This window comes from Olea europaea, unplaced genomic scaffold, assembly GCF_002742605.1.
Source record: "Olea europaea var. sylvestris unplaced genomic scaffold, O_europaea_v1 scaffold671, whole genome shotgun sequence".
Classification (NCBI taxonomy): Eukaryota; Viridiplantae; Streptophyta; class Magnoliopsida; order Lamiales; family Oleaceae; genus Olea; species Olea europaea.
The window spans coordinates 126,277-143,287 of NW_019265091.1; the positions used below are offsets into that span (position 1 = coordinate 126,277).

Below are 17,011 nucleotides of genomic sequence, written 5' to 3' on the forward strand. Positions count from 1 at the left end.
TATATATATATATATATATATATATATATATAATATATAAGGGAAACGATGATAATTACATGTGATTTTACTTCTACTGCCTTCATGATTTTCAGTAAGACTCGAAAGTGTTCCTGTCTTTATGAGTTCACATCCCATCTTACGACATGAAAATAATTTGAGTATGAAATATGATTTCTATATATTCTTGCCTAGTAGTCTACCGGCTCCTAGCATTACCAAAGTTTTCAGTTGACTTTTTTATGGTCCAAATATGTATAGATATTTTACCATGATGTCCATCTAAATAAGGACCTTTTCAGCATAATTAGTTGCAGTGCTTGTTGGTGAACTTTGATGCTTATTTGATGTTTCTTTAGCTCTTATAAAATTGTATTGACATATGAGATTGATATTTATTAAGAAGTCATTGAGACATCTCCATGGAGATCTATTGCATCATTAATATTTTTACATAACTATGGATGTTTTCTGATGTATCGAGAAACGTGAAATATTATGATTTCGTGGGAAAAATATAAAAACACGGCCCACACGCCTGTGGAACCAAAAAAAAATCCTTCATGAGGAGAAGCAAAGAATTTATTGTGGATACGATTATCTTCACAAGGTCTCCAGATCAGATTCATAGTAATGCCAGAGCAGAAGTGGGAGTTTGTTCAACACTGAAAAAAATGCACATTTTATCATAAATTATCAACATATTAACAACGTACTGATCTAGCAGAGTAAAAATCTGGGGTTAATTTAATAGCTGGATGATCAGCTGGATATTTTAGTTAATTCCTATGGTTCCTCAATGAGCTCATATTTCTAACGGTTTCAAGTTGTCAGTCTCTAATGAACAGGTTTAATGTGCAAGGATTTCCCACTATCTTGGTTTTTGGGGCTGACAAAGACCACCCAATCCCATATGAAGGTGCAAGATCAGCCTCCGCTATTGAGTCATTTTCTTTGGAGCAGCTGGAAACAAATGTTTCCCCTCCTGAAGTGACTGAGTTGACCAGCCCCGTAAGATCTGCCCCCACCCCTTAAAATGAAAAGGAAAAAAAGCTTCTTTACTATCCAACATGAGTTATCAGTACAAAACACTTACAAAACTGTACTTGTAGGATATTTTGGAAGATAAGTGTGGTTCAGCAGTCATCTGTTTTGTTGCCTTCCTTCCTGACATTTTGGACTCCAAGGCAGAAGGCAGGAATAAGTACCTGGAATTTCTGTTATCAGTTGCAGAGAAATTCAAGAGAAGCCCTTACAGGTTAGGATACTAGGCCATCACTTGAATTTGTCAATATCCCTAAAAGCAGGACAAGCTTGTTTGGTTTGTATTTCAGTGTTCAGTTTTTAGTTAATTTTCAATTTTCTGTTTTGAGGTCTGTTTTAAGCCCTTGTTTGAGCCCCATTTTTTATTTTTTTGGAGAATGTGATTAAAAAACAAGAAATTTTTTTGGTTTTGAATGTAAAATTATTTTATGGGAGTGTGAGGTTGAAAAAATTAGGTTTTGGAAAGAATGGGGGCTAAACTTAGGCTAAGATTACTAAAAATGTGTTTGATTTGTCATTCTGAAAAATTATTTCTCAAAACCAAAAACTAGAAAAAATCTTTGGTAGCCCTAAGTCTGAAGAAGTGAAGAAGACTAGAAGTTGGAGCTAAGACTTGGGTATTGCAAATGTGCAGTTACGTATGGGCGGCTGCAGGTAATCAGCCAGATCTTGAGAAGCATCTTGGAGTTGGTGGCTACGGTTACCCTGCTTTGGTAGCCCTAAATCTGAAGAAGCAGTTATATGCTCCACTTAAGAGTGCATTTGAGCGTGATCAGATAATGTAAGTACCTCTCTTTCTCTCGTCCCCTCTCTCTGTGTGTATTGGGGTCATATAAGCATAGCATATTCCATTCCATGTCACAGAGAATTTGTGAAAGAAGCTGGACTCGGTGGGAAAGGTAATCTGCCTATGGCAGCCACCCCTGTGGTTAGGAAGACTGAACCCTGGGATGGTAAAGATGGACAAATCATTGAAGAAGATGAGTTCTCGCTTGAAGAACTTATGGGGGATGACACTGGAAGCAAGGATGAATTATAGCTTATATGCTAATTTAGAAAATGAGAATTTGAGTTTGAAAAAACACGTAAGTTTTGGTGAACAAGTTGTTGTATTGCCTTGAACATTAATTTTCTGACATTTGACTATGATCCTATGTGTCCGTTAATGCCCTTGAACCTCAACTTCAAAATCTCTCCGATGAACAGCTGCAAAAAGGAAGCTTGGAATGCAACATGTCGATGTTCAGGTTGCCTATAATTGGCTAAATATATGTATACAATACTGTGTAATGGGGGCAAATGCAAGAATGTGACTATTTGTTTCCTGGTAAGTGTGTTTTTGCACACTTAAATAATTTGTAGATAAATTTAAATATTGATTAAATAAGCGAATTTCTACTCACAATTATGTAATTATTGTTTTTGTAGATAAAAATCACCCAAGGTAATAAAACGAAACAAAAGGCAGGGAAAAGGGACCGAAAGAGTACAAAGTTGTTAAGTTGGGGACTAAAGTGCATAAGTTAAAAAGATGAAGGACTTGGATTGCAACTTATATAAAACTTGATTGAAATAAAAGTCAAAATTTGAGGACCGAACTCTATAAGATTGTAGTTGAGGGACGTGATACACAATTACCTAGGAACCTAAGCTGCAAATAAGGGAAGCAATTGTAGTGACTAGGCGCCATGTTCCTAATTTGTTTACAGAACTCCAGCGCCTNTATCTTATTTTGTAGAGTTTTAATTAAATTTCTTTATTTTCTAAAATCAAATCTTATTGTTTTTTTTGTTTTTATTGTTAAAACTAAATTTATTAAAGTTGTGTAATCGAAAGTTAACATTCATTTAGGAATCAATAACTTTGACTCAAAAATTCCACTTTATTACTTGAACGCGACTTATACACTCTCATTTTGCACTTTCTTAGCAAACATTTAATTTTGGAGAAATTATAGTACGGACATGCTCTCGTTGTTGGAATTTAGAGACACAAAGTAAGCTTCGGAGTGAATATGTTTCAATATTTGCAGCTCCAGTGTAATTTAGGAACATGCTCGAAATGGGTGGTGGAGGGGGAGGAAGAGATTTAAAAAAAAGGAAAATGGTTGCAATTAGTTTTTGTTTTTCTTTTCTTTTCTTTTCGTTTTATTTAAATAGGAAGGTATATTCGTAATTTCACAATTTTTATTGAGAAAATTGATGAAAATAATGATTTTCTTAATGAAAGATGAAAATAAGGTTGAAATGCAATACACACACACACACACACACGCGCGTAAATTTTGTACAATCAACTTCAAACGTAAAATCATTTTGTGCTAATAACCCTATATATATACACACACACACACACTCACACACACACACACACACACACACACATACACGTAAATTTTGTACAATCAACTTCAAACGTAAAATCATTTTGTGCTAATAACCCTTGATTTTAACCTCCACCATAATCAACACCAAATGGAGGCTTACTATTTTCAATTCACCACCTGACTACCCGAAAACCACTTGAAGCCTAAAGAGCTGAAATTTGAGAACGAAAAAGCAAAATTGAAGGGAGATTATTACAGTTGACATTGGTCTATTATATATCCTTGTCAAATAAAAACCCATAACGTGGACTCCAAGATAATTACTCGAGCGTGGGTATGATCTTTTAGTCGATAACATCACAGAGAAGTTGTAACTACACAGGTCTGTAAACTCCATCAGATGGCGAAGTTAACTCACATGGGCTAAAATGAAACCAATTTACTCGAAAACTAACCTCTTTCATCGTCATATTGTTGTGCGTCAAAAAGGGAGCACAATCCAATACAAGAACTTCAAAAACACTAAAAAATTTACAACCCTATCTACTGTGAAAGTATATCTTGGGTTGGAGGTAGGGGGGTGGGGTAGTTAGTACCCTGTAGCATGTACCCAAAAGAACAGCACTGGCATTAGACCTAAAACAAATTGTATGGTCGTAGATTTTATCCCTTGCTAAAAGTTCTGTTCACTGCTCCTCCAGTGTGACTTCCAACCACAGTTGGAGCTCTTCAATTTTCTCAAGTCCACGATGTTTCCCAGTAATTTGAATTATTTATTCTTTGTAGGCATTCTTTTCTCAAAGGCGAATCTGTAAATATGGCTCTTATGAAGTCTTCCACCTGCAAAGAGGAGCGAGTAAATATCACGAATTGATGACATGGACATTAAAAGGGCAATGTCTCCATCCATTACAAATGGAATGTTGTTGCCTTGTGCGGAATCAGAAAACAGTTCAAGTTCAAATGACTTTTCATACCTCTGATAGCGTAAAATTGCATTCAACAAGTTCACCACTTTCCCAGGCGGTAGTGATAGACTTCAAAGGCATGTCCAAAAGTTCTAATGAAAGTGCATAGAAAATAGAGTAAAGGTCGCTAACAAATTTAGATAATCAACTACTTCAAAAGTGAGATCTAAAATATGACGAGAAAAGATACCTGCCAGTTTGCGCAACTTCCGCAGGGATGGTATGAAATTAGCAAGAGTTTCTCTCTGGACCTCCTGTGGCTTCCCTCTTCCACCAACAGTTGACAGGGACTCTAATAAAGATGACAGATGCTCAAACAGCAAATGGATGAGTGTTTGAAGCTGCAGTCCAAAAAGGGATAAAATATTCATTAGCTTAGATGATTGCAAACTTTATTGGAGGCAGATTTGTGCAGTGCACCTGCAATGTTTCTTCTGCTGCCATATCATCTAACAGAAGTATGTCTTTTGCAATTCTTGAAAAGACAGCCTCCAGAACCACGCTCATACTCTTCTCATAAATATATGATAATAATAGAGGCTCCCAGATGATGCGTACTTTCTCGATTATGAAAGCAACCTGATCATGAACTCAGGCAAGCTTCTTAGAGAATGTAGACACCCCCAACCCGAAAATTAAAACAATACAAATATAAACACACACACACACACAGAGGGGGAGAGAGAGAGAGACTTTTTGGTATGGAAAAACTATGATTATAGTCTTGGTCAGATCATGAAGTGTGTAAATTGCATAATGTGATGAGATAAGGCAATCTTTGCTATCAACAATAACCAAACCTTTTTCTTTTCGATGTAAAGGTGCACGAATCATTTAAAAAGTATACCTGTTCAATACTAAACTTGGCAGACTCGAACTGTTTCATCTGGTGGGTATTTTGAAATCCATCAGCCCCATCAATAGCCTTGTCAGAAACATTACAGCATAATTAGTTTACAAAACATTTTAGCTTTGGAAGTTCTAAAAGGCATTTGGCCATGAAAATAGGGCAAGAAAACATCATTAGACAGCAACATGGCATCATTTTCCTAATAAGGTACTATAGGTGGAAAAGACTAGCGAATAAATGCGAAAATTATGCAAACATACACCACTTTTCCTCTACAAGTTATATTTGTATAAATATGCAAGTGATATTATGACCTCAAAAATTACATCCATTGTGGTAAGCAAGCATATCTCAAGATTGTAGTAAAGATTGTCTCTATTATCCTTCAAAACCCTTAATTGATCTTTAATCGAGTATTACGTTTCATTCAAGTACTAACTCTTTTCCACATGTACATGAATGAGGATTCTTCATATTCATAGAAATCAGTTCTTCATAATTGTCATGAAGTGTTCAAGTATTATACTAGAAGTGCTCGGCCCATGTCCAAATTTCTGGCTCTGGTTTGTGACATGGGTCAAAGAAGTGTTTCACACATGTCAGAAAGGATCTGAAGAGTGTTTTGCCTAAGTGTAGCCTTCTTTTTTTTTTTTTATAAGTCAAGTGTAGCCTTCTTGAGAAAGTGCTTCTCAGGAAAAGAGATGCTTAGAAGATACAGTAGAGGACACCACATACATTTTTCAGTTCTACGTATATACCTCTTTCAAGTTATATATGACAAGCTGAATTTGTCTCTGCAATACTTCTTCAGCCATCAACTGAAATCTTGGAGCCAGATCAATAAATACAGCGAGTTCCTTAACAAAACTGGGAAAGTACTGGCGAAACTGCAACGTTAAAGATAATATGATAAGCCTACCAGAAAATATAAAAAGAAAAGTGACACATCACACATTAAAAAACCCACTTTTCCTATGGAAAAAAAAAAACCCCACTTTTACAAATGAAAAATGTGTCACCATTTACAATATCTGTGGACCCACTGCATCATATATATTGCCATTTAAAAATGTTAAAGAAAACCAAGCAATCTTGGACATGCTGCCTCTATCATTCTGAAATTAGGTATTCCATATAGATAGCGTAGAAGCAATTTAGTTTAGAAAAAAACAAAACCCATCCATGCATACCTCAAATGCAAGACCAAGAATCTCCTCAGACAGGTAGAGACAATCATTGTGAATGAGCACAGCAGCCTGGTTAATGGAATCAAGCTGCCTCTCAAGCTTCATAGTCCAAAGAAGATATCAGAACAATCATTGCATTGTTCAAATACAAGTTGTCAAAAAAATGTAATAATATTTGCAGTGCTCGACTGTGATTGTCAGCGGATGAATAGCAAGATCATAAATGTAGTGCAATTGCAGCCTTGAAGATATTTTAACTTTATTAACACTATTTTTTCTTATTTTTGGTGGCATTTGGAGATTTCCAAATGACTTTCTGCACTAACCTTCACAGGTATAACAGCTTCATAAAGAACTAAAGCATTTCTAGCAGCGTGATAGAATTCCAACCCCACTGTTGGAGGTAACAAGCAGACATCCTGCATGAAGCTCCAAAAGAGTTACAACGGCATTCTAGAAAATACAACTGCGGGCAAGCGCACGCACACGCACATGTGTTTATGCACGTAAAAAAACTGAATATGATCAGAGCCCAGATACCCTTCAACAATAATATATTGATGCAGCAACTATAGCATGTATCCATACAGGTACAGTGACATTTGCATTATATAGTTTTTTCCGCAACCAGTGGCTAGATATTTCTATGATTGAGTTTATGAAGGCAAACTTTTAAAAGCTAATGTCATATAAACCAAAGTGAAAAGCTGATTTTTTGCTTCTTCACTGCTTCACTAATCATGAACAATTACGCAGAGTTCAGGTAATGCAGCCTCCTATTAGAATAACCCTGAAGGGTAGCTCAGTGATCAGACCTTAGATTTGCTTCTCAATGATCACCAGTTCGAGTCCCCTCAAGGCTACTGAGGTGAGTACCCGACTGTAAACTTCAGGGTCCCATGGGATTTGTTGAGGAGCGCGTAAGCTGGCCCGGACCCCCACGGTCATTTAAAAAAAAAAAAAGAGAGAATGACACAAAATTTAACTTTATTTATTTATTATTTTATTTTTTTGATAAGTACACAATTTAATTTTATTATAAAAATATAATTACATTCGTGTCATCTACAAAACATTTTAGTATCCAGTAACACCCTTAGGAAGTCAAGTGAGGAAGTATACTGTGGTTTCTATTGATCCGTGCATCTTGTCAGGCATATGTTGCATCACGGTAAGATGCTATGCTCGACATCAAATAGGCCTTTCCTTTTCATAGAGAACCATGGGAATAATGATCTTTGATTTACATACTGCCAACTGAATTGGTCCAATCAGCTTGGATTTTCAAGGTGGTCAGTGCAGTTAGTTTCTGATTCTTTTAAAAATCAGCTTTTGATGTAAATCAAGCTATGATGGAAACAGATTTGAATGGCACCAAATACCAAGCTCAGTATCAGTAAATATCTTTCTCCTATTACAAACTATCTCTCACAGGCCAGAACTGAACCGTCTTTAGCAATTCTTTCATAATACATCCACTTATTGTAGTACTACCTTTACATTGTATTATAAACATTTAACATTACATTTATAATTTTTCAGTCAAACATTCATTCGGGAAAGAAAAAGAAAGAGATGTATCAGTTCATTAGAGGTAATTCACATCAATAATAAACCCAGCCTTCATAAGGTTATGGTAGCTTAATTAAACATGAACAGACGAGAATCAAACAAAAATATATCATTATTTTGTCCATAGTGCCATAATGTAGACTGGCTTGCCTAACACCATAAGAAAAATCATATTTTTATTCTCTGGGTAAATGCTAAACTAAGTTGACATGTCAGGATCTATTTCATAATACTAAATTTTCAGAAGTTAATACAACAAAAAACTAGGTCTTATTTCCAATAAACTTGGGGTTGACTACATGATTCCTTCTGTTACAATCTTAATTTTTTTTTATTTGATAGATTATCTATTATAATTTTTCTAGTTTATTGTAGTTAAATAAGTCAATAGTGGATAAATTAGTTGTTCACTATTTAAGTTTCAGTAGAAAATGCAGTGCTCTAAGTTTCAGGATAGTTGTTTTTACAATTTCTCTATTTAGGGAACTAGAAGCAATGAATGGATGTGTTATGTTTAATAATAAAGTAAAGATCCCATGTTGATCTTTTGGGAGGTTTAGATTCCCCTATTATCTTTCTTTTCCACTTTATTTTATTTCTTTAAATTACAGACAAAATGAGTTTGTAACACCTTTGCCTTCTACTCTTTACATATAGATCACTAGGAAACCTCAATTGCGGAGATCTAATGCAATTAGATCCCCAACAACTATTATAGTCATGTATCTTTGTATACTCCTCCCTCTTCTAACTTGACCAACAAAAATCTCGTCGCTCATATAAACATAGCCTCTTGAAGTCAATGTAAAACATGATCCAACCATCTAAGTCATCCCTTAGTTTATCCTCAATCAACACCAGCTCTACTTCTCGCCTTATATTTATCTTAGGCCAAGGGATGTTGAGGCTCAGTTATCACAAGCCGTTATCTAAAAAGTGATTACTCTCAACCCTTTTACCGTTCAAGAAGCAAAGTGAGCAGTGAAGTGATTTCTCATCTAATTCATTTTAGTATGATAGTGCATCCATTATAGCATATCCTCATTCCCCTTTTTGACAGCTTCACTTTTATCAGCCTAACACTTAGAACCATAAAGCATAGCCAATCTAATCATTGTTGCTTAGAACTTGCCTTTTAACCTTAATGGAATCTTCACATAAAATTCATTTTGTGCTTCTCAATTTCATCCAACAAGCTATAATCCTAACCATTACATCCTCTTCAATCCCTCATTCCTAGCTAATAATCTAACTTTAGTACCTGAATCAATAACTATTTGAAATAACATGATCCTCTATAGTAACTCGGTGACTATCCTTATTACTACAACTACCAAAAGGAGCATTTTGTATCATATCTTAATTCTAGTAAACATAAAACCTTTACATTCCATAGTACTCCAACATTCTAACTTTCAATTCAACTTCTATTTTTTATACTCGAATAACACAATGCCAATTCTTCAAAAAATTATGGCTACAGTATAGAAATATTGGAGCAATTAATTAAAAAATTTATATGAATGATGATGAAATTAAAATCTTTTCCTATATAATAAGAATCATGTAAGTCAAATCTAAATTATATATTTAACAACTCAAATTATGCATGTCATGCACAAAACTCTTTCCACTGTACTTTTAAAAAATATTAAGAAGCATGGCAGGGTCAAATAAAAAAAGAAGAAAAGCCCCAGTAGAACTTGTTAAACAATTCACTTTTCATAGTATCAAATACAACCCAAGTCACATTTTTGAGCCTCTAAAGGAAAAATGTTTAACTTCAAGGAGTATGGTTACACTATATGCATAAAATCAATACAAAAATATCAAAGGTCCCCTTTTTACAAAGTATCCAATCGGGGGATTGTGTGTGTGTGTTGGGGGGGTGCTGAAGCCCAGCCCAGCCCAGCCCCTGCCCCTGCCCCCCAAGCTCATTTGCTCTCTGTGTAAAAAAATAAAATTTTTCTTTGCCCAGAAGATTTTTTTTATTTTTTGGTTCTGCCACTGTATCCAATGAAAAAGTCCATGAGACTATCTCAATATCTTGAAACCCTAAAAAAAATAATAATAATTTAAATTCACAAATTAAAGTGTGAAGATAATTATGAAAAACCATTTTTCGGCACAGTATGGCTAAGGGGGGAATTTACTTGTGTCGTGTAATTTTTTTATTTTTGGAAAGGTAATCAAATATTTTATTAATTAATGAAAAATACGCAGAAGGTGTATTATCAATTAACACCAGAAAGGAACAACATAAAATTTGGCTGCCCATCTATATACTTAGTAGCCGCAGCACTAAACCACTTGTGTCATGTAATTTTAACTAACGATAATTAAGAAAGGCTATAATAGGAGGAGGGGGGCGGAGAATATTGTTCAGTGGGATATACTGTTTTCCAGACGATAATTTAATGTTGGGAAATTCTTATAAGATATTTATAGGTACTCTCAAATGCACAGCCTTCACATTTCTAAACTGATACATTTTTATTGTTCGTTATCGTGGCACAGAACATGCAACAAAGTACAAAATCCTTTCCAAAACAATAAAGTTATATAAGGAAGGTACCTGCAAGTTATTTTACTAAAGACTGAAAAAATTACTCAACAGGCTCTTAGCAAATAAAATCAGAAAATAAAAAAACAGCACTGAAATTGTATAAACACTATATAAACTTAATGTTGACCTGGAAAAAAAATTGTTCTAGCACTGCACGAACCTTGAGGGTTTGATGCACTAGCTCCATTAATTTTATAGCTGCTTCAGACACCATGAATTTCTCAGATGAAAACAGCAAGTCGATACAATTAGGGAAATCTTCAGCAATTCCTTCCTTGTTCAATCTCATAGTTCTTAAATACTCCTATAGGAAAATACATAAGCCATATGAAAAGCTGGCAATTTATCTTTTCTTTAATAAGTAGATAATAACAATGAAGAAAACAAGCAACAAAGTTACAACAGAAAAAGCATTAAAGCTATCAGATTTGAAATGGAAACTCACTTGAGAAAGGATGAAATTAGACTGCAGAAGCAGATTTCTAGCCTTTGCCAAAATCTCCACTTTCTTCCTTGATGCGAAGTGGACCTCAACGTTATCAGCAAATTTGCTAAGTCTCTCATCTTTGATATCAGAGGAAGCTATGAGCATAAGTTCCTTCAAATTTGTCTCAAATTCAGATGTAACCTTTCTGATTTTCTGAAACTCAGCAAGCTTCGAAGCATCATCAGGGATTACCTGAACTCAAAAGTGGTGGATATCATGATAATAATCTGTAATGGAAATTTGTTAAAATTTAAAATGAAACACTTCCCTTAAATTATAAGCATCGGTGTTACACACAGTACAGTACAAGAAAAAGAGTTACAAAACATTTATACATCTGAATCTTATAAGTGGGCATGGTTTACACTTTAAACTCATTCTGACAGATAAGGGTTCTAGTAACAGTAAAACTTCCATCTTAACCTACTATGAGCCTATGACATCAGCTTGGATGTTTAACCAAAACTTAGCTAGGAGTAACTACGCTAACAAGGAAAATGGGATGCAGTCTCTCAATTGACCCAATCAAGGCACTTGAAATTTCCAGGTCTACATATGCAGTAATATCTCTTTGTTGGAGAACAAAAACATTTAAAATTGGCCTATTCAAACAGAAAATTTCACCTACTGGCAAATGAAACTTAAAATTAGGAAGAATTTGAACCGAGAAGTGTTGCAGAGGAAATACTTTGTGTTCTTAGGCGATGAGCAATGAAAACAATCCAATGACCATGTGGTGGACTTGATCTGTGACATTAAACTTCAATGAAAAGGGTTGCTCATGCACTAACTGGCCAATCCTCCAACTGAAATAGAGGAGTTGTTCCACAGGGGAAGTTCTTGAAATCGGTTTCCCTTTCGTGGTGGTGGTAATATATTTTACAAAACCTCTATAAATTGAACTTCCATTTTTTCCATCTCTATCCGTATCTTATATAATTATATATTTGTACAGCGTATTTGTTGCAGCTGTTGTGAGATTATTCGCATTTCAGTCATTAAGGTGCAGAGCTCTTTATTAATTTATTTGTTCAAACCCTCTGTCATTGCAGTGATTAACACTAAGGTGCTAGATTAAAACATAATGAGAAAATTTTGCAAGAATTAAGGGTAAGTTACACTAAAACAACTTCTTTTGTAATATTTTTCCAAGTTATGCACTCCTCCCACCCTCCAAATAACTCACCTGAGTTCTAAAAGTGGCATCAGAGATTACAAAATCTCACCATGGTTGCATTTCTACATTCACTAATTTAGCAGATGAATAGTTCTTGCATTTAAATACTAACTCTTAATGGAAAAATTATTTATAAATATAAGCCATAAATCTGCACATGCTTTATTCAGAGGCCTCCATTTTATACAATTATACTAAGTCAAAGAACATTGATACCACCGAACCTTGGAAAGGAATTCTGAAATGATCAACTCAGACATTCTTGGCCATGTCAATCTTCCAAAACACCGCATCCAAGGACCATTCTTGAAGCACAAAGAGTCATAGATAAACTTAACAATCTGAACAATAGTAGCATACATAGTTTCCCCATCCGTGCCGTTGCTCTGTAAATGTAAGACATTAGTAGGATAAGATTATAACAATGCGAAATATATAAGCAGATGATTTTCCCATTTAACAGATTACTCAAGCAATATGATTTCCATAAAATCTAAAAACATCACATCTCTAGAGGTAAATGTACCTCAGTGTCAGCTGGAATCATCTCAAGAACTGCCTCCAAGAGATGCCCTGATTCTTGATCTATTTTTTCCATAAATGCAGGAGTAGACCTACATTTTATGACTGGAGTGGTAACATATTTTGTAAATAAATCGGCTACTTTTGCAAGCCCATAATCCAGAATACCAACCACCTGCACATGACAAACTATCAATGCACAAACAAACTGAGAATGTTTTTCAATTTTTTATACACTAAGTTCCATCTAGAATTTGGCCAACATTCAACTCACATCCATTGCTTGCAACACTGTGTAAAGCTCAACCCCTTTGATGTCATTCACAGTCAACTGATATTTCATGCGAACGACGTTAGTTTCCTGCTCGAACTGCACAGCTTTCTCTATGAACTTCAGAAGCAACTCTTGAATCTACAACAAACCCAATTCTTCTAAAAATACAATCAGAAAACAACAGAAAAAATTCAAAAACATAAGAGAGGTTTTCACTTGATAGATAAAAATATTTGAGTCAAGAACTGATTAATTTGAGCACTGCTCAAGCATTTTTCTCTACTGAAAGGGCAAGCAAGACACAAAAATAGAAAGCACACTTCCAAATCAGTAATCCATTAACTAACAAGAGAATAACAGTGGATTCTCTAATAATCAACATTCTACGGAGACAAAAATAAATAAATTGATAAATAATAAAAATAAAAATATTACTGTTGAAGCTATTTATTGTTAAGTTACCACATACTTCAGTTGTCAATTTCTTATATTATATTGGTACATATACAATTTTTCTTTTTATTCTGATAAAAGTAAGATTTTTTTGTTAAAGAAGATAGAGTGGAGTTGCATAGTAGAGAACGAGTTGTCTTCTATTACAAAAAGCAGAAGAGATACAAAATAAGTAAACATCTCTAGGCATACTGTGTATCTGTCATATACACAGAGAACGACAGCTAATGCTTTCACGTCAACTTTATTTTTATCCTGATAGTATCTCAGATCCATAAGAAAAGTGCATATCTATCCCACTGACGGCACCTTAATTTTTAAACTCTAATTTTACCCAAAAAGATATTACTTAGTGCCTATGTTATATAATAAAAATCTTTAAACACAAAACAATCTTGCTAGGCTTGCAACGGTCTTTTATAATTTTATTATATGGATGAGGGAATTATAATTTTTCTAAGCATCTCCTGAACATTGAAAGCCATATCAAATGGAAGAAAGGAAATCTTTAAATATATAAAATTATATGGATATATGTAAATTTATAATGTGATTGAAAACACAAAGGAATTCTGTTGGATTCTCAAAGAGAGAAATTATCCCCATGTTGAGAGGAGTGAATCCTCAACTGAGCAATTTTTTTTATTTTTTTTGTTTTTTCTTGATAATCCTTGTTTTATAAGAAATTATTTTTATCCCGTAATCGCAATGACCCAATTGCAAGAACGGAGCTCTAGCAGGCCCCCAGTGGGAGGCTAGCACGATGGGCTATTTCCGTTTTTCAGAATTGTATAGAATTTTTTGATTCGTCATCCGCACGAATCGGACTTTTTGAGGTAAGAGTGTAACTACAGTTGTCAAGAGGATAACAAATCATACAACATCAATCACAATTTATTATACTTAAGAATACAATATATCTAAGTTGTGCGGACACAGCATAGACACTACATGATAAACATGGCGCCATGTGAATTTTCTAATTAGTACCTGGAGGTCCTGGACAAGTCGATTTAAATTCTTCAAATTTTTACATTTATTAACTCAATATTTTTAGAATTTTTACNAAGAAAAGGAGCCCGAAGATTTTCAACTCCTAACTGCTTCTACAATTACTACTTGATATCCAAACCTAAGCTACCAAATGTTCTTTCATTATGCTCCTGCCTTTTCACCAAAGGTCCTCATAAGTTTCTCCAAATCCCATAACCTCGCCTAGCATCCTAAACAATGACTAAGAAATGAGGGTATTTGACAAGATCGATTGGATAAAAGTTAACTCCCCGGTCTTGAGAGAAGCTATTTCTTCCATGTAGCTTCTAGAGGAAGGCCAAAATATTACAAAGGCCACTCTCCTACAAAAACTATCATTGCCAAATTTTGAACCCAACTACAGTAAGTTTATTCCAACAATGATACTCCCAAACATTTATATTTTAAGTCCAGAAATATTGCTGAAATTTTTAAAATACCCAAAACTCTAAAGAATAAAAAGTATTTATCATATGCCTTCAAACATGATAACTTGAAAATGTGCAACAGCCTATATCATTATAATTATCGGTTTCAACACCTTTACTAAACACATCTCATTGGCCTTATCAAACATGAAACTTATAACATCCATGACAAGTGTAAATACAAATAGTCATAATGGATGTGTGGCTCTAAATCTAACTTTCGGCATACCATTTACAAAAGATAAAAAAAGAAGCCTTCCTAACACCTCCATATATCCATCTTCTCCATCAAAGGCTAAAGCCTTTCTTTGTCCAAACAAAATCTAGAAACCCTAATGAACAAGGTAAGGTCATAGACCTTCTCAAAATCAATTTTAAACATTAATCCTACATATTCATTACACTTCTCAATTACATCATAGCCACTAATGACATATCCAAATTTTGTCTCCCTTTTACAAAAACCCTCCAGTTAATAGAGATCGTGTCTTCCAACGCCTTCTTCATTCGATTTAAAAAGAAACGTCGCGATAATCTCTTACGAACTCGTAAGAAACCTAAAGGGGAAACAATAACTTATTTGAATTTTAACTTATCATTTTCTCTTATGCTAGTAGAGTTCGTATGACACGCTTTTACACTCGTAGAGTAAATTTTCAACACTATTATTTAAAAAATTGTTCTTGCTAATAACTTGGAGTTGCTATCACTAAATATATTAATATCTTCGTCTTTAGTCAATTTTCTAGGGTTTCCTCTTTCTTCTTGAAACCAAGCACATAGATGACGCATCATAACAATCTGAAATGAAGGTACAACATTTTTAGGCATGCAATACAACATAATACCATGTATGTCTCTGTAAACTGAGATTCAAATCTAAACAGTAGATACAAAAAGAAGTCATAATATACCTCTTCAAAACACTGAGCCCACTCGTTCCTCAAGAGTCCATAAACCACCGGCTCACCTTCCACCACCTCGTCCGCCAATTCATCGTTTCGAATTCTCATTGCCGTCTTCAATTCCTTCAATCCCTCAGCAGCCTCTACAACTCTCCCAATTCTTATATCCTCCTTAACAACCCTCAACTTGTAATTCAATTCCAACACTACCCCCAGTAATTCCAACAATTCCTTCTTCTCCCTCACCTGCTTCTTTTTCTCCACAGTCTCTCCAATAATCCTGCTGAGGTCGGCTTCGATCGGGTTCCTCGAAATCAGACTGAGCAATTCGGATACTTGACCTGAGAGTTCTTCGGACCTAGAAACGACGTCGGAGCATTGCGAGAAGAGGGATGAGAAGTCGTTTTGGTGGGAGAGGAGGTACGATTGGACTTTGGATTTGATTTTGAGTGTGTGGGATTCGAGACGGGATATGAGAAGCCGGAGATCCGGCGCCGACAGAGGGGACGACGGCGAATCCAGGAGGTCCGGTGAGGACAGAAGATCTCGGACGTCGACTGAGTTGACCAGGATGTCCATATCTACGGTTACAATTCAACTCTCTGGAGGGGGGTTTACCATTTTCCTAAATTATATATGTTATTTTTAATTTATTTTTTGATGAGGCAACTAATCTTTTTTTTTTTTTTAACGAGGTGTCCCAACTTGCGCCAGAGTATATCCTCGTCCCTGAACCTCCGGCCCCTCAGCAACTCAGGGAGGTAAATCGCAGGATGTACCTTTGTTGGTTCCCAGGTTCCCACACGACTTTTACTCCTTCCCCAAAGGGAGCCTCTTCACTGCCTTACAGCAACTTGCCTTCCAAGATAAATCTTATCTTTCAAGTTGTGCCTTCCAGGAATCGAACTCCCCACGTTTGGTTCCAGAGCCCCCCAATGTGATTATTCCACCAACTTGGATGTGCCCCGGGGGCTGAGGTAACTAATCTTGCCTCTATACAGGATTGTCGACGAGTCGAGCCGACTCAAAACTCAAGGCACGGGCTCGGCTCGGATAAAATGTCGAGCTTTTTGTCGGGCCCGAATCGAGCCTAGCAAAAGCTCAATCAACAAAATTAGGCTCGACCTAAACTTTTGGTTGGGACCTTTTCGAATCGAGCCGAGCAGGTTCTTTTTTATTATTATTTTATTTAAGGAAGGCAAACAGGTTGCTGGCCGCTT

The 17,011-nt window shown here is 35.4% G+C and overlaps 2 protein-coding genes across 4 annotated transcripts in view; one reads left to right on the top strand and one right to left on the bottom strand.

The window, feature by feature from the left end:
• Window positions 1-2,399, top strand: part of LOC111390336 (protein disulfide isomerase-like 2-3) — a 9,044-nt gene extending 6,645 nt beyond the window's left edge. The window contains exons 6-10 of one of the 2 annotated variants that reach the window (XM_023015355.1): window positions 835-1,011; window positions 1,113-1,258; window positions 1,679-1,825; window positions 1,909-2,129; window positions 2,251-2,399. In XM_023015355.1, the coding sequence (XP_022871123.1) occupies window positions 835-1,011; window positions 1,113-1,258; window positions 1,679-1,825; window positions 1,909-2,083 (645 nt within the window). In that variant the 3' untranslated portion in view covers window positions 2,084-2,129; window positions 2,251-2,399. Of the gene's footprint in view, window positions 1-834; window positions 1,012-1,112; window positions 1,259-1,678; window positions 1,826-1,908 lie in introns of both variants that reach the window. The other variant, XM_023015354.1, reaches the window with a different exon arrangement.
• Window positions 2,400-3,791: 1,392 nt separating this feature from the next.
• Window positions 3,792-16,425, bottom strand: LOC111390317 (centromere/kinetochore protein zw10 homolog). Of its 2 annotated transcripts, XM_023015334.1 has the most exons (14): window positions 15,801-16,424; window positions 12,974-13,111; window positions 12,704-12,874; window positions 12,402-12,563; window positions 10,959-11,192; window positions 10,674-10,817; window positions 6,702-6,794; window positions 6,379-6,474; window positions 5,947-6,075; window positions 5,186-5,263; window positions 4,759-4,917; window positions 4,529-4,679; window positions 4,348-4,430; window positions 3,792-4,210 (listed from the first exon to the last, which is right to left on the bottom strand). In XM_023015334.1, the coding sequence occupies exons 1-14, from the start codon at window positions 16,368-16,370 to the stop codon at window positions 4,109-4,111; spliced, it is 2,310 nt and encodes a 769-aa protein (XP_022871102.1). In that variant the 5' UTR covers window positions 16,371-16,424; the 3' UTR covers window positions 3,792-4,108. The 2 variants fall into 2 exon arrangements, with proteins under 2 accessions (XP_022871102.1, XP_022871103.1); XM_023015335.1 differs by lacking the exon at window positions 4,759-4,917 and having other exon boundaries at window positions 15,801-16,425.
• Between the last annotated feature and the right edge of the window lie 586 nt (window positions 16,426-17,011).